At 44.5% G+C, this 22,485-nt stretch overlaps 2 protein-coding genes across 7 annotated transcripts; one reads left to right on the plus strand and one right to left on the minus strand.

Moving 5' to 3' along the window:
- Nucleotides 1-453: 453 nt before the first annotated feature.
- Nucleotides 454-5,630, minus strand: LOC128789759 (calcitonin gene-related peptide). 5 transcript variants are annotated; one of them, XM_053945926.1, is made up of 6 exons: nucleotides 5,558-5,617; nucleotides 5,182-5,363; nucleotides 5,001-5,095; nucleotides 4,521-4,616; nucleotides 4,096-4,227; nucleotides 2,757-3,292 (listed from the first exon to the last, which is right to left on the minus strand). In XM_053945926.1, the coding sequence occupies exons 4-6, from the start codon at nucleotides 4,604-4,606 to the stop codon at nucleotides 3,094-3,096; spliced, it is 417 nt and encodes a 138-aa protein (XP_053801901.1). In that variant the 5' UTR covers nucleotides 4,607-4,616; nucleotides 5,001-5,095; nucleotides 5,182-5,363; nucleotides 5,558-5,617; the 3' UTR covers nucleotides 2,757-3,093. The 5 variants fall into 5 exon arrangements, with proteins under 5 accessions (XP_053801904.1, XP_053801903.1, XP_053801901.1 ...); XM_053945929.1 differs by lacking the exons at nucleotides 2,757-3,292; nucleotides 5,001-5,095; nucleotides 5,182-5,363 and adding exons at nucleotides 454-923; nucleotides 1,220-1,404 and having other exon boundaries at nucleotides 5,558-5,630; XM_053945928.1 differs by lacking the exons at nucleotides 2,757-3,292; nucleotides 5,001-5,095; nucleotides 5,182-5,363 and adding exons at nucleotides 454-923; nucleotides 1,220-1,407 and having other exon boundaries at nucleotides 5,558-5,630.
- A 9,810-nt stretch (nucleotides 5,631-15,440) lies between these two features.
- LOC128789475 (vitamin D 25-hydroxylase) lies at nucleotides 15,441-20,774 on the plus strand. 2 transcript variants are annotated; one of them, XM_053945492.1, is made up of 5 exons: nucleotides 15,441-15,695; nucleotides 17,144-17,285; nucleotides 17,575-18,207; nucleotides 19,205-19,534; nucleotides 20,146-20,774. In XM_053945492.1, exons 1-5 carry the CDS (start codon nucleotides 15,441-15,443, stop codon nucleotides 20,319-20,321), a joined length of 1,536 nt encoding a protein of 511 aa, XP_053801467.1. In that variant the 3' UTR covers nucleotides 20,322-20,774. The 2 variants fall into 2 exon arrangements, with proteins under 2 accessions (XP_053801467.1, XP_053801468.1); XM_053945493.1 differs by lacking the exon at nucleotides 15,441-15,695 and having other exon boundaries at nucleotides 17,202-17,285; nucleotides 18,011-18,207.
- Nucleotides 20,775-22,485: the final 1,711 nt, after the last annotated feature.

Consider the following 22,485-nt stretch of genomic DNA (forward strand, 5'->3'; position numbering starts at 1 on the left):
AGACTCTGTCTCAGGCTTGCTTCAAAGAAATGTACATTTCTGTAGCTTCTCTTTCTCCTCCTAATTCACTTTTTTGACTTCACACAAAAATCTACAGTGGATGTCAGGCCATTTCATCTGAACTAGTGCTTGTATAAAAAGATTTAGTTTTAAACTACACAATGAAATTTGTCCCCATGTTTTTACTAGATGTACCTGTATCTTCATCTTATTTTTCTAGCAGAAGTCTCACTAAGTGGCAGCTTTTGGGTCATTTGGGTTTTATATATATATATATCTATATATAAAAAAACCAGCTATTCTTTCTGTTCTGAACTTTTGACTCAAACCCTAGTATTTATAGTTAATAAGGCTGGAGCAGATCAATGGACTAGCTGATCTGCAGTGATGTTGGCTTGGGGCCACATGTCTCCAGAAGCATGTCCAAATGAAAAATCAGTTTCTCAATCCAAGTGTATCTAAAATACTTTTTTTAATTTTGCGTAAATTCACAAATAATACAATACTGAAGTGATTTCTTTTTTTAAACATACTGTACAATCAGGATAGTTAAGTGTTTTACATCAAGGCACAGCACACTGTATAATACACATATGCCTTGCCAGGCAGCAGTTGAGTATAATCCCCGAGATTTGGCAGTAGGGCCAGGATAAGTAGCATGGATCACATAAGCTGGAAGATAAATAAATAATAGATGCCGTCACATTTTATTTGAAATAGAGTTGCATATAAAAAGAATATACAATAATTTAACTTTAATAACTAGATTCTCTTTTACTATACATAACAGAAGTGTTTTCATTTGTATTAAATAAAACATTTTCAATAGTAGGATGAAAAATTAATCTTTTTGGTGGTCTTGGTTTATGAAGAAGAGTTGCTTCCATTAGAAATTAAAGTTGAGTTTTCAGTTTCATTGCAATCTGTAAGAAAGAACACCAGAATCACTGATACATTGATAATGAAATGTTGGCGGTAAAACAAGCAAACAATTCCAACCAAATTGTTGTGTTTAGTTAATGCACTGTGAAGGTGGTAACCCAATCAGAACATCGCCAAAAGCCCTTGTACATATGTCTGTTCTATTTGTAACATCTTTATTCTTTTTACACTCTTACTCCCCCTGTCTTCTCAGAGGTGACCACTGCAGGTCTGTTATTCCCCCCACGCAACTAAAATGTTGGTGATGCCCCAGGTTTTGTTTGTGCCGTGTATTTACCGTGCTCACATCACCATTCAGCCTCTCATATCTGGATGCTTCTTCTTCGCCTGCCGAAGGCCTTGGAGCCCACGTTGGTGGGGACAAAGTTATTCTTGCCCACTGCCCCTGACCTGCTCAGGAAGTCTGCCAGGCGGTGGGTCACACAGGTGGCTGTGTTGCAGGCCCTCTTCTGTGCTGTTACACTGCTTTTCAGGAGGAAAAGGAAGAGTTAGTTCCTGCAGCACAAACCCTGCACGCAGCGAGACATCACTATGACTAGCAAAGGCTCTGCTGCAGGATTAAAATAGGCTGGCTGTGCAGCAGGCATTTGCACTTTCTGTGCATGCCTTATAACTGCTAAAAGAAGCCTCTTTATGGCTTTCTCAATGTCAGGCTCACTTTACAAAAGCAGCTGGACTGAAGACTAAATCCAGGCCAGATTTTCAGCCACGCCTGGGCTACTGCCTGCCTCCAGCCAGGCATTATAGCCATGGAAAGGAGCTGAGGAGGTTCAGATCTGGAGAATTTAAACAATCCCCTCTTCCTCCAACAACTCACATTTGTATTTTGCTTGAGGTGCTCCTGAAAGGCAGTAGCCAACACAGATTTTTCACTTCTCACTCCAACACCTGTACTCCCTAACAGCCAGAAAACACACGGAATTGCAGCATCACTGGTCACTACAAGAGCTCTGTCAGTGACTCAGCTGCCTTCAGAGCTGAACCACACACAAAGACACTGCTTCCACATGCTTAGTGGGAATGGAAGAACCTCTCTTTCCTCCAGCTAGACCTTTGTCTACTACAGAACTTCACCATAGGTCAGTTCAGACTTGTACAGTATTAGTTCTCTGCTCACAATTCAGCCTACAGCTGAGTTGTGCTAGATGGGGAGCTTCAAGGAAAATGCATTCACACAATCCTTGCTTGAAGAATTTTCTACTAAAGCAATGAGTTTTTCTTGCAGTAGGAGGGTTTTTCTCCTAAGCATCACAAGGCAGTTTATTAATTTTAACAATGAAGTGTTGTTTTTATAATCAATGCCAAATTTTTGAAAGAGGCCTCTAATTACAAGATAGATGCAGTGCTGCAACAGAACTGTAAAGAAATCTGGGTTTGACCCCTAATGCAAGACAACCTAAGGCAGGTGAATTGTAAATCAACAGAAATATTTTAAAGGTAAATAAGTTTTAAATATAGTGCAAAGACCTATTGTAAAATAAGAAAAGAAAAAGACCACAAAATTCTTACCTGGACATGTTCAGTACCCAGTTTTAAACAGGATTACATTTCTAGTTTGTTAGAATGAATACGTATGAGCCTCCCTGTTTTCTTTGCTTCTCAGGGTCCCTACCAACAGGATTGCATGCATGCCTGATTACAGCAGTACATATCAATTTATATGTAGAACTTTGACTTCTAAGCTCTCTTTGAACTTTTCTAGAAGTTACTAGCATTGCTTCTCTTGAACATTAAGACAAGTTGCAAAATGTTTCTAACCCCTTCTAGAAATCTCACATTCTAAAACAATATGTTAAACCAAGCAGATCTAACCCTTATAGAAAAATAGGTTTATTGAACAAGTGCATGGGTAAGCACAAAAGAAAAACTCTACTTGTACATTTAGCAGCCAGAAATGAAGAACCTTTTTTAGATGATTTTTAATCAATGTCTAAGAAAATAATTTGGAATGTCAAGGCAGTGCTGATCATTTTTATTTATTTTTTTCCCCTAGTTTGGTATGCATGTTATATTCTTGGTCTTCCTAACATTAGGTCCATCTCAAACATTCTCTGTCGAAAACAGAATCAAAAGAAGACAGCAAAGTTAGCAATCAAAGTTATATCCACATGCATCAGGTTAAAAAAGGGAAAGGGGGAGAAATAAGCATGTCTAGTTGTTTCCTAGGGGTTCCCCATAGTTTGCATAGCGTTCATGTTCCAGGTCACTCAGCACACTCCGTTTCTTGCCAGGAGTTCCAGCCCCGACGTCAGTGCGAGGGTAAGTTTGCAATTTGTGCAATTCTTGAGACAGTTTGCCCAGCACACAAGTACTCAGACTGGCACAGCGTTTGGAAATGGGTTTATCCAGGCTGCAGGGGGGAAAAAAAATAAAAACATGCCCAAAAGAAGAGTAACCTCAAGCATGCACATTCATGCATTTCTTCCCTGCATAAAAGATCTACTGTTAGGAAACTTAAATTCATTCAAAATAAATCCAAACCCTCCACATCACATTTCATGCAAGGCAAGTCCATACAGAAGCAGTCAGAAGGAAAACACCATTTGTTAATGAATCCAATTTTGTTGACAAGCAAGTCCATTAGCCTTTTTGGATGCTCATACAGTCAGAGGTCAGGAAGTTAACTTCCCATATCCCGCATGCTGTTCAGTGTCTCATCCATCCCCATGCATTGCAATGCAAATCCTGTTAGGATAATGCAAATGCTCCTGCATGCCTTTGGTCCCAGGAGAGTGGCGCTTCGTGCATCAGGAGGAAAACATCCCTCCTGCCAGGGACTTTCCATGCCTTACAACAGCATGCACTTGCACGACAGAGAATCCAAGAGTGACTGAGAAATCCCCTAACACTCCCACTGGCAAGACATACCTTTTGCTGTTATATTTTAACACAACCTACTCATTCAAGCTCAAATCGCCCTCCACTTTCAAAAGTAAGAGACAGATAAAGGCAGGTTAACTAGGTGGAAGCCATTCCCTTGACACCAACACTAGGATGTCTCTGCAATATCATCCTTTACCATACCAGTTAGCCATAACCCCAAGAAAACAAAAAGATCTTCACCTGCAGAGGGTCTGCCCAAATGGCTTTTGCTAAATCAAACATATAACACTCCCACATTGCTTTTCTGCTGCCCAGGACTGCAGTCCTTACCTGTTCCCCTCAGAGGCTTGCTCCATCTCTTCTGCTGTCATCTGTATGAACTCTTTCACCAGCGCATTTAATAACCTCCGAGCTTCGTACTCACTGAGAGTCACTCGATCCATTATGGACTCCAAGCCAGGTCTAGGCAGAGGCAAAGGTAACAGGGTGAGTAAAGCCCAGACTGCTGCAGAGAGAGGGGTTTGGCAGGCTGTGTGTCATTGACAGTGCCTTTCAGGATGTCAATGTGGAAAGCCCGATGCGCTCTCCTCATGCGCAGCGCTGGGTGGTTTAAGGATGGAATCAAAACACCCCAGCACAAAAAGCAGCCACCTTTCTCCTTCACCATGGTCTGTTTCCCTCCTGGACCTCTCAAGAATATTAAGTATTTTCATACCATTCAGACAGAGCACTCAGCAACAGGACCAGCTTCTTACCTGACTGGGGCTGCCTGGAAGCTGTCCATCTGGCACACAACCAAGGCATAAACAGCAAGGAAAGATGAAATCTTCAGCATAACCATGATTTCCTCTCTACAACAAAGAGGTACATCAAGCAATGGCTGTTTTCCAACCCTCTCAATCCTGCAAGTTCCACTAAAGAGGTCATTGCTTCCTAGCCACAAGTAGCACAAATATGAGCTACTTTATATTTTAAATTCATCTTTTTGTTTATTGTGATTATTGCTACTGTGCTTTAGTTTTCTCAAAATTTTATTATAGCTTGGCTCTATTACAGGGCAGAAAAACGTGGCTTGTAAGACCTGCAGCTATTTGCATTCAACTTAAAGCAGTATGTTCCTCTGACTACTGCACACAATGTCACAGACTGTGTGTCTGACATGGACAGATACAAATCACAAGGAAAGAGAAGTGTTTAACATTTTTGAGAACAAAGTGCCCTTGTTAGCACTTTACCTGAAGCTGCTTGCTTCTTGCCAGCCAGCACACTAACACCCCAGTTCAGAGTACACTAAGAGTTAAGTAGTTTAATGTCAATAAATACTTCTACTCTGAAACCAGAGAAGAGGATAAGTTAAAAATCAGTCATAAGCACAAAAGCTGTAAAAATATCTACTACTGAAGATATGAGATACACCTCTCTCACAACATCAGTGCTTTGGACTCCAAGGAGCACATCACAACCACATCATCCTCATTTCTGCCAGCTCCAAGTACTCGACGGGGACTATGAGCCAACTTCCAAAGGATGCCCCTCTTCCCCGCGGCGCCCCGGCCGTGACCTTTGCCGCAGCACTTTGTCCTGGCCGGACACGCCACCTAGCATCGGAAGGGCGAGGAAGTGACAGAGCGGGGAAGGACCGACCCCCCCCCCCCCCCCGCCCTGGCTTTCGCTGCCCCGCGCACACGAGCCCGTGAACGGAGGTACCAAAGCCCCGCGCCCCGGCAGAGACACGGGGCCGCCGCCACCCGCCCCGCGCAGGGAGCCGCGGCCGGCGCAGCGCGGTGCTTACCGGGGTGCGGAGCGGAGCGCGGGCAGAGGAACGGGCACAGTGCCGGTGTCGCCGCCGATCCGCGGTATCACGCACTGCCCGCCGCCCCCTTTATACCTGCCGCCGCCGCCGCCTGCGTGGGCGCCCGCGCGCGCCCGCCAGCCAATCACCGCGCCGGCCGCCCGACGGGGCCCGCTCTTCCATTGGGCGCCAATGGGGCCCGGCGGTGACGTCATGGCCCGCTCCTTGAGAGTCCCATTCACAAAAAACGCGGCGCGGCGCGGGGCGAGGCGCGGCCGGGGCGCTGCGCAGGGCGGGGCGGGGGGGGCGCTCCCGCCGCGCCCCCGCTGCACCGCTCACGCGTGGCGACCTCTGCAGCAGTGGGACCGCATTGCAGAGCGGGGCCGCTCCCTCCCCGGGAATTCCCGCCCCTCCCGGCCGCCGCCGCGGCTTCGGCGCGCAGCCCGGGTGTACCTGGCGCTCTCCCGGCGCCCCGACAGCAGCCGCGTGTGGGTGGCGGCGGTTCCGCATCGGCGGGATGTGCAGCGGGGCAGGGGCAGGGCGGGCGGCAGCGCCGATCGCTGCCCGAAGGGAGCACACCGGGACTCCCTCATCTCCTCAGCAGAGGAGGGAGCGCTGGCGGCGGCACCCGCCGCTCCTCACCGGGGCAAGGGACGAGTGGCACCTGCGAGCAGCCCCGTGGCGGCAGCGAGCGGCTCCCGTGCTCTGCCTTACCGGGCGTCCGCACCGCCCCCCCCGGCCGGGGCAGCGGAGTAACTCAGCGCTGCGAGCGGAAATTATCAGCATCACCACTATGTCCATCGCACAACTTCGGGGGCAGGTGCAGCGCCTTTCCGCCCACGGAAGAGGCGCCCGGGAAGGGGGGCTCGCCCCCGCGCTGCCCGGCGCTGAGCGCCGCCGGCGGGGATTACCGGGCAGCTGCGCGTCGCCCATGCATCACCCACCGAGGACCCTCTGTCACGGCAGCACCTGCCCGCTCAGGATGTTTGCCCGGGTGGGTGTTTGCCCAGGCGCAGCGAGCACCGGCCTGCCGGGGGCGGGGAGACTCGACACGGGCGTGGGGACACAACCATGCTGCCGCCCGGAGCGGGCGCGGGGAGGGGGAGAGGCGGCCCGGGAGAGATGGTCTGCAGCGCCTGGGCGCAGAGAGCCCTTCCACCGCCCCCCGAGAGACCAGGAGCGCCTTTCCTGGCCGCCCGAAGTCGCTGGGCGTTTGCCGAGCACGGCGGCAGCGGAGGCACACGGGCTGCCCGGCGGGCGGTGGCCGGGCGGGGACGCGCAGAGTCCCCGACCGTCCTCGGGACCCCCGATGTGACGCGGCTGCGCCCATCCCCGCCCCTGCCCTCGCTCCCCTGCATCGCTTCTCAGCTCCGGTGGGAGGAGACGCCTGTGCCGCTGTCGCCGGCCCCGGCGACGACCAGAGCCCCGCGCACACTCCGCGGCCGCGCAGGGAGCGGGTGACCGGCGGGTGACCGGCGCGACTGGATGGCGCGTTTCGCTGCTCCTATGGATGGGGAGCTTTCCTCGGAACATTCCGGCGGCTCCTCGTTTATGTTTCTGCAGCCGCTGATGACAAGCTCACTCCCGGCGGCAGGAGCCCTGTGTTCACCGGGAAATGGATAAACCTGGGGAGAACTGCGGGGCGGGTGATATTGTGTTGATGAGATTTTAGCTGGGAAATTTAGAGAAAAACCCACGAACATACAGGAACCACTGGCGAGTGGCTGCCGTCCGGGGAGGGATGGCCGTGTCCCTCGGCATCCGCCTTTCGGGGTGCCCCGGCCCCCTCCCCTCCCAGCGCAGGGGCGGCCACCGGCGGGCGCTGCGCCGCTTCGCCACCCTCGTTTTGCAGAACGACGATTGCAAAACCCTCTCGGGTTTTGGGGTCTGGGTTCTGTTTTTTTTCCAAGTGACAACCCAAAGCAATTTTTGGGGCGCGGGTTTTTGGGTTGATTTCTCTTTCCCCCCCCACCCCCCCCCAACACGTCTTCGTAGCCCTTCACGAGCTGCAGCCCTCGAGGGGGTGGCAGAGGGGATGCTGCCTGGAAGGCTGTCTCCTCCCACCCCCCCCCCCCCCCCGCTCTGCCAAATTTGAAAGTTCGTTTTAAATAGCAGCTCCCTCGCACGTATGCTCACCACGGGAATCCCCCGGGAGAAGGAGTCTAAGTATTTGATTTAAAATCTATTCCGTTGTCACGACTCCCGTTCTGGTTTTAAGGTAGTTTTTCTGAGGATGTATTTACAAATATTAGGCAGCACCTAAAGGAATGGCTCGGCTTTGGTTTTGCTTTTGGTTTTAATATGATTTATACAGTTAGACCAACGGAAATAAAGTGCAGGAATTTAAATTACTGGGCTGCCAGTTTGATATTTCTCTCTAACGCCACTCTTCCTTTTCTCTTCCTATACTAACAGCTAATTGTTCCCATTTCCTTTGGGGAATTATTTACTCCTCGTCCACATAGAATATTCCCGGGATTAAAGTTAAAACAATAAAATTCTAGATGATTCTTTTGTAAAAGCATATTTCAGTTTCCTCCTTCTGCGAGGAAAAAGTTAAATTTTGCCTTGTGGCTGATTGCAGACAGTTCAAGCCCTTCTCCTGCCAGTGTGGCTCAGTCCGGGGCTGGAGCCGGTGATTACAGGATTTCAGGTGCCAACATTTCTACTTTAAGCTTTCACAGGAAGGAGTGTAAATTTAAACCAACAGGTACGAATGCCAATAGATCCACTCCTGTGCACGCAGAGATGATGTAGCACTTGGATGTTGGCAGGCACTTCGGCTGCTCCTTGCCAGCGCTAATGGAGGGACTCCCAGCTGGAACGCTTGTCCTATTTCCCCACTCCCCTTAAGCTATATGTCATCTGGCCTCCCCAAATGTATTATCTTTTTGCAAATTTCTCTTGTACATGAGATGGGGAAGAAGGGCAGTTGACCAATTTGTCTGTTTTTGAAGCCAGAAAAAAGAGACAGGATTTTCACAGGACGACATTCTTCTGTTGCTTGATAAATCCAAAACTAGAGGTGAAGTGTTCATGGAAAATCTAGCAGAGAGGGGTACTTTGCAGCACTGCACTAAGAAAGTGAGACATTTACTGAAACAATCTGTTCTGCCTTTTTCAGTGCTGGGTATAGATTCAAAGCAGATTAAATAAAAAGCATGGGATGGGATTTTTTATTTATTTATTTCAAGAAATGAGATTATCTAATGCAACCCCCAGCTTGAAATAAAAGAAATTTTAATTTCAAATAATATTTAAAATTTGTAGATAATAAGAAAAATCTGGGCTATTTTATAGTAACTTTCTCTACACTAGATACAACTTTTTACAATATTATACTCTTTGATATAATTTAACCAATACATTTAGAAGTGTGACCATTTTTTTCTACCGAAATAATTGCCATTATGTTGAGAAGCCACAGATACTGTAGTGAAGTTCTGAAATGCTAGCAGGTGGCATGCTGGTAAACAAAAATATCACATTTATATATTATGGTGCATTTTTGTTCAATACTAAAATGTAATTTTTCAAGAAAGATGAGACTGTGAGCTGCACAGGTACAATCTTCATTCCCACAATTAGTTCATATCAGAGAAAAGTGGACCCTACAAAAATGAAAGGGGAGACAGTGATGAGGCCACAAGCACAGTAAGTTCTCCACAAGGGAGGTGAGTGTGATTTAAGTCTTTGCTCTCTCTAAGTTTGTTCTTCAAAACAACTAATTGAGATTTTTCAGGTAAGGACAAGTTATGGTAAAGCCAGCTGTAAAAATCACATGCTCTTTCTTTACAAGGAGAACCTGGGGAGTCACTTCTCTGAGTTTTTGGTGGATGCTTGTTCTTTCTGATCCAGGATCCTGTCTCATGAACAGCCAGCAAATACTGCTCCTTAAGAAGACTCTACAAGCCACGTGAGGCAAGGTGAGCAGAGCTACTTGTTCTGCAGAAAATGAAATTAGCTAAGCCAGAGTTAATGGGGTTGTGCTGCTGTAAAAGAAAGCTGGGTGTAAGCAGGAGTATCTTGTTTGAGGCCTGGGAGGTAATCCTTACACTCTACTTTTTGCTGATAAGATCTAGATCAAAAAGACTTGGGCAAGTTGGAAGAAGTCCAGAAAAATGCCAGTAGGGATTATCAGAGATCCCATATAAGGATTTAGGGAAACAAGCTCAAAGACCAGGGAAACATAACAGAAGAAAAGATGATATGGAGAAAGATGATAACAAAAATATAAATACTCGTCCTGAAACAATAACAATCTGCAATCTGGTACTATATTACATATATATATATATATATATATATATATATATATATATATATATAGTGTCTTGAAGGGCAACAAAGGAGACAACCCACATGAGAAAAGCTTTCTACAGCTTTTTTTAATGACAGACAAGAATAGGGTGCATTTAAGTTATGACCCTGAAACCTCTCAGTGAAGGGTTTCATGGCATGTTACTCTAACATCTGTCAGGAGTGACATATATAGGTGACATGCTCTGGGAAAGGAACATAATCCATTACATTTGTTCTCTTTGTGTCTTTCTCCTCCAATTTCTGTGACACCATTATTTGAAAAGCTGGAGAATGGCTTAAACTCTGATACCAACACCATAACTTTTGTAGGCATTTGGTTTTGCAAAAGTTACATCCCTAATTGGTCAAATTATTTTCTCAATCCTGCTCCCATAGTTTCTGAACAACCATATTCAGATTTAGCATAAGCTCACATCAAGCTCATGCACATAAATAATATTGTACCAATCTATCTTGTGGTTTGGTTTGAATTTGGCCCCAAAAAAAAAGAGCTGCTTTTTTATAAAAATGCAGTACTTTCCTGAGAACCAGAATACAGATATAAATCCCAACACTAAAGCATTTCATTTTTAATGGACATTAAATCTGGATTTAGGCTGCTTCAGTGCCTGCTTTTGAGAAAGTGAAACTGCTGTTGAGCTAATTAGTGAAAAATCTATGTATCACTGTGGAAGCAAATTTTCCTCCAAAATGCCTTAGAAGAGCTCCAAGACTGATTTATGAAAGACATTTTAAACAGAAGATCAGGGTTGCATTGTTTTAATCTCCTTGAAATCTTCTTATCGCACAAAAACCCCCAAAGACTCTGTAGGTTCTGTGGCAATTTTCCTGGATATATTCAAAACCCACTTTGGAATAATCCTTTAAACCAGACTGGGCCACACTGTCCTGCCCTGAGGTTTGCTTGGCCAGGCAGCAGGGGCAGACCACAGCGACGTTTGCTATGGCTTTGTCATCTTTTGTCCTGCCTTAGCACAGCTCAGCCTCCGAGCAGGTTACTCCAATCCTCTCCTGCCACCTGGAAACACATTCCCTGCCTCTGACAAGTGGCACAATTCCAGTTCTGTCCCAAGCTACACCTCCAGCAGGCTGACAAGGAGAACCCCTCACACTCAGCAGAGGCAGGGTCAGACTTGCAGCATTACCAGGGTAGCACTGAGGGGATGCACTACAGAGGAAAATCTCACTCTGAAAATGTTTCAAAATCAGCACTCCATTTTGTTTTGCATTGTGCAGGTAAAATGAGAGTTGAAAAAACAACCTCAGAGCAGAAAACTAATCCTTTTAAACAACAGCATGGTGATAAAACTTTGATTTCATTGCTTGCACAAATACTGTGATACTATCTTAGATATTGTCAGAGCATGTCAGCGAAAATAAGGTGAGAAACTGTTTCTCAAGCCTTCAGGTAAATCCCTGCTTGTTGTTTACAGGATCTTAGAAGAGTGGAACTCCTCCTGTCATCATTTCAGCCTTTATCTTGCCAGTACTGAGGTCTGATGAAGCCACAGGGTAACTTGGAGTTTTCCTCAATCCCTCCCAGAGCTATGCAGTTGTCCTGACATTGTTAGGTCCTACAGTGCTGATTTAACCTCTGCCTTCAGTGAAATTTGGGGCTAAAAAAGATCTCTCTCCTTTCAGTGCTGGTAAATAGCATGTGAAGGCAAAGGCTATTACAACATAATATTTGCTAATCTACTTTCAGCAGAGTTTCTCGGAACCCATAGTCATATGAGACCATCAATTAAAAAGATGAATTTCTAAATTTATGCATAGAATTGACCTAAGTATACTCTGAAAGAACCAGAAAATACAACAAGCCAAAACTATTTTTCAAGTTAAGCCAGTCTCCAGCCTTCTGAGTCTGCTTGACAGACATCAAATGTTTAGGCAGAATAGGACTGTTGAAACAGAGATTTTTAGAGTTAAGTTAACAAAATGAATTAAGCATTTATAATTTAGCTTGTAGAGTTATGTGTTGAATTTTAACCTTTTACTTAAGAAACCTCTGCCTGGTACAAAGGGCATAGGAAAATGCAAATTTCTGAAGCTTCTTGCATAAAGAACAATACCAGAAGAGGCAAAGAACCCAGATAAAGAAGCTCCTCTGTCTCCAAGCCTATCAAGACTGACAGACGTACTCAGATAAGCACCAAAGGACCAAAAGCGCACGTGCAGAGAGGAGAAGTTCAAAAGTTCAATCATGAGGAAGACCACAATCTTCAGCCTCAGGACCACCGAGAGACCCCCGTACGACCACCACAGCAAACCACGCGTGCCCAGAAGGGCGTGGACTTACTTAGCATGAGAGGCGAGGACAGGCGGGGCCAGGGGTTGAATATGCATGAAAAAGTTGCGCAATGTATTGCATATGGAACATCTTTGAGAATAAAAGTGTGGGTCAGACTGAGGCTCGGGGCACAAGTTTTGGAGAGCTATCTCACTTGTGCCGGGCGCTGACATACATACCCACTTCATAACTACCCCAGGTTGTGGAGCCTATTTATTTATTCTGCGTATCGCTTCACTGTGATGAAAGAAAAGGATGTGACTGAAGGAAAAGGTGGGGATTTTCCCAGTAAACAATCACCATATTCACAAGGGAAAACATCAGATGTGGTTTTCTGTTTTAGATAATCTGTAAAGCGCCAGCATCATTACAGGCTTGGCTCAGGAGATAATTGTGACATGGAAGTTGATCATTCACTATGATGACATAGGTTAAAAAGAACTTTGTGAGCATAACAGATAACATCTGCACACTAGTCTAAACTTGTCAGTGGGCTTGTGAAATGAATTTCTTTCATGACAAGCATGCCTGTTTTACACACATCTGTAAAGATCTCTCTCTTTTCCCTGATCCACCATCAAAGGCAAGGAGCAAAATCTTTACACATCTGTCTGTAAAGAAGTTGTTTTCCTGCATTTTATATATCAAGTAATGCTTTCACTGAACAAGAGACACTACCATAGGGATGGAAAACACTTTAACCTGATAAAGGTTTACCTTGTTTTCCAGCTACAATGTCAACTCTGAAGAATAAGAAAACCAGAGCCTGTTTCAAAGTTGTAGCTAAATACAAGTTTGTGAGATTTTTAATGGAACTTGGAAACAACTCAATTTTTCTCCCCAGAGTTATCACCAAGATCTTAATATTGCTACTCAGAGAACAGCCACACCTGGCTGTATATTTCTTCAAAAGTCAAAGCTATATATAAGTATGTGTAGTCAAAGAATACAAAGCCAAATAATTGCTTTCTGATTTTCCTGAGAAGACAGGAACACAATAATTTCCTGTTACTCCAACTTCTGCTTATAGAATTTCCAGTGCAAAGTAATTGTAAAACTTGATGACTAGCATATTTTAGAATTTAATAAAGATACATGCTTTAATGGGCTTCTTTACTCAGCTGTCATTTTTATAATTGAAATTAAAAAAACTTTATTCATTCTATGAGTTTGCTCATTTGATCATCCATGATTAAGATGAGTAAAATGTTCCCAAAGAAGCAATTCAGCACAAGCTGCCCACACACTTCTGAAGGAATGAATGAATGAACAAAAAAATTAAAAAATAAAAAGATCAATCAGAAACTGGCAAGGAATCCTATGCTTGGACAGCAATTGGAGTCTTGCATCCCTAAACCTGCATCCTTAAGTGATTTCATCTGTCTACAAGGGTTTATTTATCACTTAGTTTTGACAAGTTTCAGTTATCTTTGTCCATGCTGTGGCTTTTTACTTCCATTTAATCACGCATCCTTTACAGGTTCTTGGATCTTTAATCTTGGTTGACTCACTATCTTTTAGCATTTGGCATGACCAAAATAGATTTTATTTTTCTGCTATTATGCTCTTCAGTTTCCCTTCCTCTGTTACAGTGGTTAATATCACTGTCTCTTCTCCTTCCCCACAGCTCAAACACTGTGGTAAGGTCAGTTTTGACTGTTCTCTCCTCTGCTTGAAGATAATTGTCAAATATTGTTGGCTTTCCCTCCACTACAAGTCTATTCCTTCTTTTTTAGTAAAATATTTGGACTTTTCTTCTGTATCTTTTTTTCTCCTCTTCTTGGGTCCTTCCTATACTGTTTTTTTCCTTTTTCCCCCTTCAAAATGCTTGCTGCCAAAACTGTTAATTACCTTTCTTTTCTTACTCAGATGCAGTGGAAATCATGTTCATCTAAAACTTTGGGTATTTAACACATAAATAACAGAGCATTGAAGATAAGCTGCAAAAATAAATCAAAGCAATAGTACTTCTTCCTATGTTTTCACAGATACTTAAGCATGCGCACATCTTACTTAACTCCTTGGCAATTTCTCTTCATTCTTGCTCTGACTGGAGCCAAGCTGAATTCCTGAATCTTGGGTGAGAATTTTTTAGGCACTGACGTTGAAAATACTGGTATTTTCTGCAGATATGACCCAAATATCACCATTAACAAGATACCAGGCAGTATCACACTAAAGTAAAGGATGAAGAAATAACTTGGAAGAAGAATGAAAAAAAAAAAAACTCCAGCAGGGCTGAAGCCACTTTGTATTCTGACAAACTTGGTAAGATTTTAACACAGGATGCTGGCATTGACACAGGTTATTAATGAGCTCCATCAGCATAAATTCCTCATCTGTTTAGATCTTATCAATGTTCTTAAAAATCTATGTACAGCTATTAAGATGAATTCAACAAGAAAGACATCTGAGGTTAGAAACACACGGCACAGAAAATTGTAATGGGCCAGGAATGCTCCTGTTATTCCTAAAATTGCCTGTAAAATAGTAGTAACATAATAACAAACCCAGCGTGAATGGAAGCAAATCTGGGTTTGTTTATGAAGTGTTTTGCCAAGATTATCACATGGCACAGCAACATTGCTCTCTGACCTCTGCCTTACCGATCTTGGCCTCTTCTGCAGCTCAAGCCCTGGTTCCTGAGCCATCATCCCACTAGGTAACAACAACCTTTGCACGTTATATGTGTGATCTCCGTGCTGCTTGGTCACAAGGGCCGGGGACATTCACACATCCCGCCGTGCTGCCTGCGAGGGCAGGGACCTTTTCCTGCTGCTGTCCGGCCGGGCCGTGGCCGGGTCAGAGAGCCCAGACCAGGATGCGCAGCACAGGGAGCCACGGGCACCGCGCCGGGAGCGGCCGCCCAGCCAGCTGCTGCCACAAGCCCGTACGGTACACATCTGCCAGGGGGAATCACGGCGGGCTTCAGCGGCCCCAAACCCGAAGTGTGTCTGGGAAAGACATCTAGAAACTCTGCTTCCGAGATTCTACAAAGACTTAACAAGGAGCAAAGGACTGCTGGTTCCTTTCGCCCCTCAGCTGCCATGGTCGGCGTGCGGAGCGCGCAGCCAGCGGTGCGTTCCGACACTGCATAAACTCCGAGCGACCAGTTCTGTATTATTCCATTCGAAAAAAAAAAAAAAAAAAAAAAAAAAAAAAAAAAAAAAAAAAGAAGCGCTCCTGACGCGGCGGGCGGAGCCTCCGCGGGCCAATGCTCGGCGGCGGGACGGGGGACGAGAGGAGGAAGCGACGGCGGTGGCGGGGCCGATGCGGGTGGCGGCGGAACCGGGGGCGCGCCCGGGCGCGGCGACAGCGACAGCAGCCAGCGGCACCTGGCTGCTGGCGCTGGCGGCGGTGCTGGCGCTGCTGCTCTCGCTGGTGGTGCGGCAGCTGCTGAAGCAGCGGCGGCCGCCCGGCTTCCCGCCCGGCCCCGCGGGGCTGCCGCTGCTCGGCAACATCCCCGCGCTGGGCGCCGAGCAGCCGCACGTCTACCTGCGGCGGCAGAGCCAGATCCACGGGCAGGTACCGCCGCCCCGGGTCCCGCGGGAGCGGGGAGGGCCGGCCCGGGCAGCTGGACACGGGGAAGCCCCGGAGCTGCCGCCCTGCCCGGCGCGGCCCCGCGGCGGATGCGGCGGGCGGAGCGCCCCGCCGGGAGCGGGAGCGCAGGACTCTGGCGGAACCGCGCCTCAAAGTACCATCAGCGCGATATTTGAGATACTTACAGTCTTTTAGCGTAACTATATAAAAACGAATGTTCTTTAAGCAAAGTACTAGGGCAAGTAGAATGGAAATAGGAAGGAAAATATGCTGTCGAACGAAGCAAGCTTTCTACTTGTCTGGAATGCTGTATGGAGTTTCAGTCATCTGCTGTCAGAAAGAATCCTGTAGAATTTGAGGGAAACAGCATATTAGAACTTGGGGGACTCTGGAAAAATATAATCAAAGGTTTTTGTTTGTTTTTTTTTTTTTAATCATATATGATATAGGAATAAAGATAAATAAGTTAGACCAAAGTATACAAAACTCACAGATGGTTTGCAGAAATATACTGGGTGTGTCTTTTTGACACATAAAAAAGAAGAGCTATTATAACAGTGAAAATACCAAGTTTTCTAAAATAAAATAGACTCATAGAATCATTTAGGTTAGAAAAGGCCCTTAAGATCGAGTCCAACTGTTAACCCAGCATTGTCAAGTCTGCCACTAAACCCTGTCCCCACATGCCACATCTACACAGCTTTTAAATGCCTCCAGGGATAATGACTCCACCACTTCCCTGGGCAGCCTGTTCCAGTGCCTGACAACCCACTGGGTGACAACCCAGTTGTCACAGAATGTATAATTAGGCTAACACAATTTCATATTGTGGAGGTCACCAGCTTTGACATGGAAAAAATCTAAAGATTTGTAATGGTAAAAATACAGATTTCTAACGCCAAGGGAATGTATGGAAAGGAATCTAAGGTTTCAATATTAACTTTAGGCTCAGTTTTAATTTTTAAAATGTAGATCCAGATTTAATTTTTTTATCCTGGATGTGCCTTCTGCAGGCTGTGCCTTTCTCCAAAGCACCTTGTGCTAACCACTTCTTGGAAAAAGAAGCTGGGCCTAGCTGGGCTCTGCTCTCAGTTGTTGGCTGTCACCTTGGCTCTCACTCCTCTCTAGTTACTACATGAAGGTGTTCCCAGTCCTTAATTTGGAGGGCTGGTTTCTTTAGGTATACAGCAAAGCACAGAATGTAGTGTGGGCTAATTAATTTTATCATTTAACAAAGCAAATGAACTTACCACAGACTCTCCTGTGTAATGGCACAGCTGTCCCACCTCTGGTCACCTGTGTGCCCTGCTGAAGATTATTCAGCTCTGCATTTCACATTGACATTTAGTGTAGTTTCACTTTTTCATTCCTTGTTCTCCAGACTGGGGTGTAATAGCATTTGACACTTTTTATTCCTTTTTCCCCTCACAAAGATCTTCAGCCTTGATCTCGGGGGTATATCTGCCGTTGTGCTGAATGGCTACGATGCAGTGAAGGAATGCCTTGTCCACCAAAGTGAAATTTTTGCAGACAGGCCATCTCTTCCCTTGTTCAAGAAGCTGACAAACATGGGAGGTGAGTGCTAATGTCTTTTGTATAAAAACATAATTTTTATCCCATACATGAACAAATCACATGAAGCATCTGCTTTAGCCATTTTATCTACTTGATGTCCTTTCTTAAAATACTTGATGCTTCCTTAAAGATACTATTTGGAAAGGAATGTCACTCATGGACTGTGTTCCATAGCATAGAGGTCCAAAATGTTTTGTCTCATTTTTTGTCTTGTTGAATAATTTTATTATCTTATGGGGAAAGAAAAATAAAGCATTGCATAAAACACTGTGTCAAAATATTTTTTCAGGCTTACTGAACAGTAAATATGGCAGAGGATGGACAGAACACCGCAAATTAGCTGTAAATACCTTTCGAGTTTTCGGATATGGTCAAAAGTCCTTTGAACACAAAATTTCAGAAGAATCTCTGTTTTTTCTTGATGCCATTGATACATACAAAGGCAGACCCTTTGATCTTAAGCACTTGATAACAAATGCTGTTTCAAACATTACTAATTTGATTATTTTTGGAGAACGTTTCACATATGAAGATACAGAATTTCAGCACATGATCGAGATTTTTAGTGAAAACATTGAATTAGCTGCTAGTGCTTCTGTATTTTTATATAATGCTTTTCCTTGGATTGGTATCTTGCCATTTGGGAAACACCAGCAGCTGTTTAAAAATGCAGCTGAAGTCTATGAGTTTCTTCATGAGCTTATTGAACGTGTCTCTGAAAATAGGAAGCCTCAGTCACCTCGACATTTCGTAGATGCATATTTAGATGAGATGGATTGCAATGGAAACGACCCAGAATCTACATATTCAAGAGAAAATTTAATTTTCTCCGTTGGAGAACTCATCATAGCTGGGACAGAAACCACAACAAATGTTTTAAGATGGGCAGTGTTATTTATGGCTCTTTATCCAAACATTCAAGGTAAGAATTTTGACATTTTGAGGAACTGATTCACTTTCCTATTGCAAATTTAAAATACTTTTTCAAAGTGGTGCAAAGTGATGCACCAAGAAAAGCTTTGTATATATTATTGTGTTGTGTCATTTACTAAATATATATGGACAGAGGTGGAAAACTTTTTTTAAATGTAGACAAAGAGGATATCAAAAGTCAAGTGTAATGCTAAAATTTTAACATATTATTTTGTGAATACACTTTTATGAAGCTTTAATACTTTTAAGTATTTCTAATATATTTAGGTTTAGCACTGTGATGCATGATCTGTTGTTGGCAGATGTACTAATCTATGCAGTTAATAAATAATAAGAAAATGTAATTAAATATGAAAGTAATAAACTAAATTAAAAATGTACAAGTGCCAGCAAAAATGTAAATCACATTGTGGTTAACAATTCAGGTACAATTCTTTTTATCTTAAGTGCCCCAGTTTTACATATGATAGACAGGAATTCTTATACTTTTGGAAGAACAGAAATGGCATTTAAAAATAAAAAGATGTGTTACAGTCATTGTGAAGTAAGACAGCAATAGATGTCTGAGTGTTAGCCCAGACACTGTGAGAAGTTTGGATTCTGGTAGTGAAGAGTCACGTTTCTGGTTTCACTGCTTCCACTTCACTTTTCCTGCCAAAACCTTAGCAGTGCTTGGTTCAGTGCTTGGGGCTTCCAGGATTTGGAGGAAGAGAGGCCCAGATAACTTAGAAAGCTACTGCTGGTACTTGGACCAAAAAATATCACTCTAATATCAATTTCACCATTGCTTCAGAATGGGGATAATAGCAGTAACCATGGTTAGGAATACAGAGTCTAAGTTTAAAAGCTTGAAAGCTACTGTTTTTTCTATAAGGTATGCCATGTTTCAGTAGTCTTTTAAAATGTATTTATATGCAAATATACATTAGCATAAATTAAAATGTAAAGGCAATTGCAAAATAAATCTCACCTTTTATTCCTAACAGGGCAAGTTCAGAAAGAAATCGATCTTGTCATTGGCCCAAACAAAATGCCCACCTTGGAAGAGAAGTGCAAGATGCCCTACACTGAGGCTGTTCTGCACGAGGTGCTGAGGTTCTGCAACATTGTCCCGCTGGGGATTTTCCATGCCACTTCCAAAGACACTGTTGTGCGTGGTTACACAATTCCTGCAGGCACCACAGTCATTACAAACCTTTACTCTGTTCACTTTGATGAAAAATACTGGAGCAATCCAGAAGTGTTTTTTCCTGAGAGGTTTTTGGACAGTAATGGACAGTTTGTCAAGAAAGATGCGTTTATTCCTTTTTCCCTAGGTAAGAGCAATTCCTTCCACTCTTTGTTCTCACAAATCCAGAGATGTGTAAAGTGTAAGTGATGGCAGTAAATGGACAGAATGATATCCTCAGTTCTGATTTAAAGATATCCAATATAATTCAATTTAAAGATATTCAATATAATGTGCTCTGGAGAGAACAAATTTTATCATAACATCTTTTATATAGATGAGCTCAGTTTTATATATGAACTAATAAAAATCCTCCTTACAAAATTCTAATAATTGCCAGTTAATAATGACTGGCAGTAGATGTAATTAAGAAAATAGTAGGGGGGAAAAGGCTAAAATTCACAATGTCATTTTTTAAAGCATTTTCCATCTAGATTGACACTTCAAGACAAGATACCGTAAGTAACAAGTGTATCTAAAGCAATTTGACAGAATTGGTTTGAATGGCATTTGTGAGCAACAAATTCTCTAAAATCAGTTTCTTAGGGTAAGTTATCACCTATCCTTCTTACAAAATACTGCCAAGAGCTTCATACAGCACTCCTAGAACACAGAAATGACCGTTCCTATTCATAAGAGTGGAAATGTGACTGAAGATATCTTAAACCTTTTTAAAACCTTTTTTTTTTTTCAATTCAGGAAGAAGACATTGCCTTGGAGAGCAGCTGGCTCGAATGGAAATGTTTTTGTTTTTCACCTCATTGCTACAACGATTTCACCTGCATTTCCCTCATGGAGTGATCCCAGAGCTGAAGCCAAAATTAGGGATGACCCTACAGCCACAGCCGTACCTCGTCTGCACCGAAAGGCGGTGAAGGGCAGGGCTGAGCTGGGCAGGTGGGGCACAGTGCTCCAAGCTGAAGCAGCCACTTTGCCTTCTATTCCTAAACGTGTTCAAGCCAGAATAACAACAATTTAAAGGACAAATAGTTTCTTTCTACTTGATTTTCACAGAAAAAAAAAACCTGGAACCAAAGGTGTGGAACACATCCTGATGTTTTCACTCCAGAAGACTGTATTGACTCTAACTTCTGATACAGTTTTTAAATATTTAATTACTTTGCGAGCCGTTTTACTTTGAGAGGATATTTTCATAAGCATGGAGAATATGGTTCAAAATGTTTATGCTTGAATTCATCCATGGAAATATCATTTGCATTATTCCAGCTAACCCATTCTTTATAATTATTCACTAAATTTTCATAGCTAAAAGGGCTCTAAAAGGTATCTGTAAGCAAGAATAAACTATATTTTCTAGCCTTGAAAAATAGATTGTCTTTTAAAGCATTTTATCCTTCTTTCCCCTTGCCCTATCTTCCCAGTTGGTCATAATTTTCCAGTAAATCAGATAACCATGAATTCACTTTTAGGACCTTTTATGGCTTGCTTCTCACTTAGCATCATACACAAAGCATTCAATTATTGCCATACTCCTGACTATCACAGGGCTTTTTTTCTCCAGTATATTGCATTTCCAGACCCCTGTCCTCCACTGCCTCCCAATACAAAGTACTATGTAATGATTAATCTCTGCTTAAATAGTCTGAAAAAGCCAGTATTTGTGTTACCAGAGCCACATGCAACTATACTATGAGTAAAGAAAATAAACCACCCATCCTTCTGACCAGAGGAGAGACCTTCTGGGGAGGGCAAGTGCAATAAGATGGGGGAAAGCGATTTTAAATTAATTTTAAGCACAAATTTTAGGTGTAAGGGCTACACTTGACTTCTGGCAGCTTCATTTATTATTCTTGCCAGCTCTTGCTTTGTAGTTATTGGTAGATAAAGATTTGTGTCTGCAGACCTTGCAGGAGCAGCTGAAACTCCACAATATTTAGCTCCCTGTGTATGGGGAGAGAGGGCCTCAGAACAGGGTTCAGAACAAAACAAGCAAGCAGCTGTTGAAGGCCAGGGCTGAGTGTTTGACCTGGCTTTTTACACAGATAGTGCTGCAACTTGGAGCTACAGGAAAGCTGAAGGGCAAGAATTGGTGTTTGTCTGCTGACCTGATGTTTTCAGCTTATGCTGAGGAGAAATACTTCCTTTCTTTTGAAAGAGCAAAAGAGAAAAAGCAAAGAGCTAATGCCAGTCCACTCACATAACAGCCTATTGACTTCAGGTGCAGCAGGTCCAGATTATTTTACCCACAGAGTGTTGCATCCTGGAGTTCGGGTTTAGATTAGGGTTTCTAATTTATGTTAAAATAAATCCAGTTCTGTAATCCCGCGCACCCCCCGTGTCGTTTCCCCCACCCCGCGGTTTCTGGCCCCATGCTGCCTGCCGCCAGATCTTCCCCCTCTGCCGCTCCTGTCACCACCCCCGCGTCCGGCCCCGGGAAACCCCGTGCCTGCCACCCCCATCCACACAATCCCACTCAGCCCAAGGCTCAGTGCCCGCCCCTGCAGGGTTCTCTGGTTGGTCGGTGTTGCTGGCGTCACCACCACGGCAGCTGCCCCTAGTGGATGGCAGGCCGTGGATCCTCTCGCCCCGCCCCTCCATAAAATCCTACCCTGCCGGAACCCAGGCGCCATTTTCTCACATGCGAGTGCCAGGAGCGGTTGCGTCTTTCCATTGAACCGTGCCATGTGACCAATAAACCATTCCTGCCAAGCACGGAGTAAATGGACAAATTCCTTACCTCTTTACCAGATCCCTAGCGCACAGTAACAGTGCCTGGCCAGCCCACGCGCCCGAGACACAGAGCCGTGTCCGGGAACCCGCGGCAGAAAACCCCGGCAGCACGTGGAAGCTACGCCACAGCCGGGCTCCCAAGAGCTGCGTGCAGCCGGAAGAACAAAAGCTAATGCCGCAATTGGCGCCCAATGTGGGGCCGAAGCCAGCGCTCAGCTGATTGCATGGACGGAGGTTCACTGAAGAGCTCCGGAAACAGCGCTGGGAGCCGCTGCCGCCGGCCTGGGGCCGCGCCGCCGCCAAGGGGGGGCGCTGCCACCAAGCCAGAGTGGGCAGCGGTTTGCATTG

This window comes from Vidua chalybeata, chromosome 6 (genome assembly GCF_026979565.1).
Source record: "Vidua chalybeata isolate OUT-0048 chromosome 6, bVidCha1 merged haplotype, whole genome shotgun sequence".
Classification (NCBI taxonomy): Eukaryota; Metazoa; Chordata; class Aves; order Passeriformes; family Viduidae; genus Vidua; species Vidua chalybeata.

Excerpts from the sequence above, each read along its gene's own strand:
- LOC128789759 (XM_053945925.1), bottom strand. The coding sequence starts at position 4,606 with ATGGTTATGCTGAAGATTTCATCTTTCCTTGCTGTTTATGCCTTGGTT. Across the intron at positions 4,228-4,520 it reads TTCCAGGCAGCCCCAGTCAG|ACCTGGCTTGGAGTCCATAA; the intron begins GTAAGAAGCTGG and ends GCCTCTGCCTAG. Across the intron at positions 3,293-4,095 it reads CAAGCCTCTGAGGGGAACAG|CCTGGATAAACCCATTTCCA; the intron begins GTAAGGACTGCA and ends TCCCCCCTGCAG.
- LOC128789475 (XM_053945492.1), top strand. The coding sequence starts at position 15,441 with ATGCGGGTGGCGGCGGAACCGGGGGCGCGCCCGGGCGCGGCGACAGCG. Across the intron at positions 17,286-17,574 it reads GAAGCTGACAAACATGGGAG|GCTTACTGAACAGTAAATAT; the intron begins GTGAGTGCTAAT and ends ATATTTTTTCAG. Across the intron at positions 19,535-20,145 it reads GTTTATTCCTTTTTCCCTAG|GAAGAAGACATTGCCTTGGA; the intron begins GTAAGAGCAATT and ends TTTTCAATTCAG.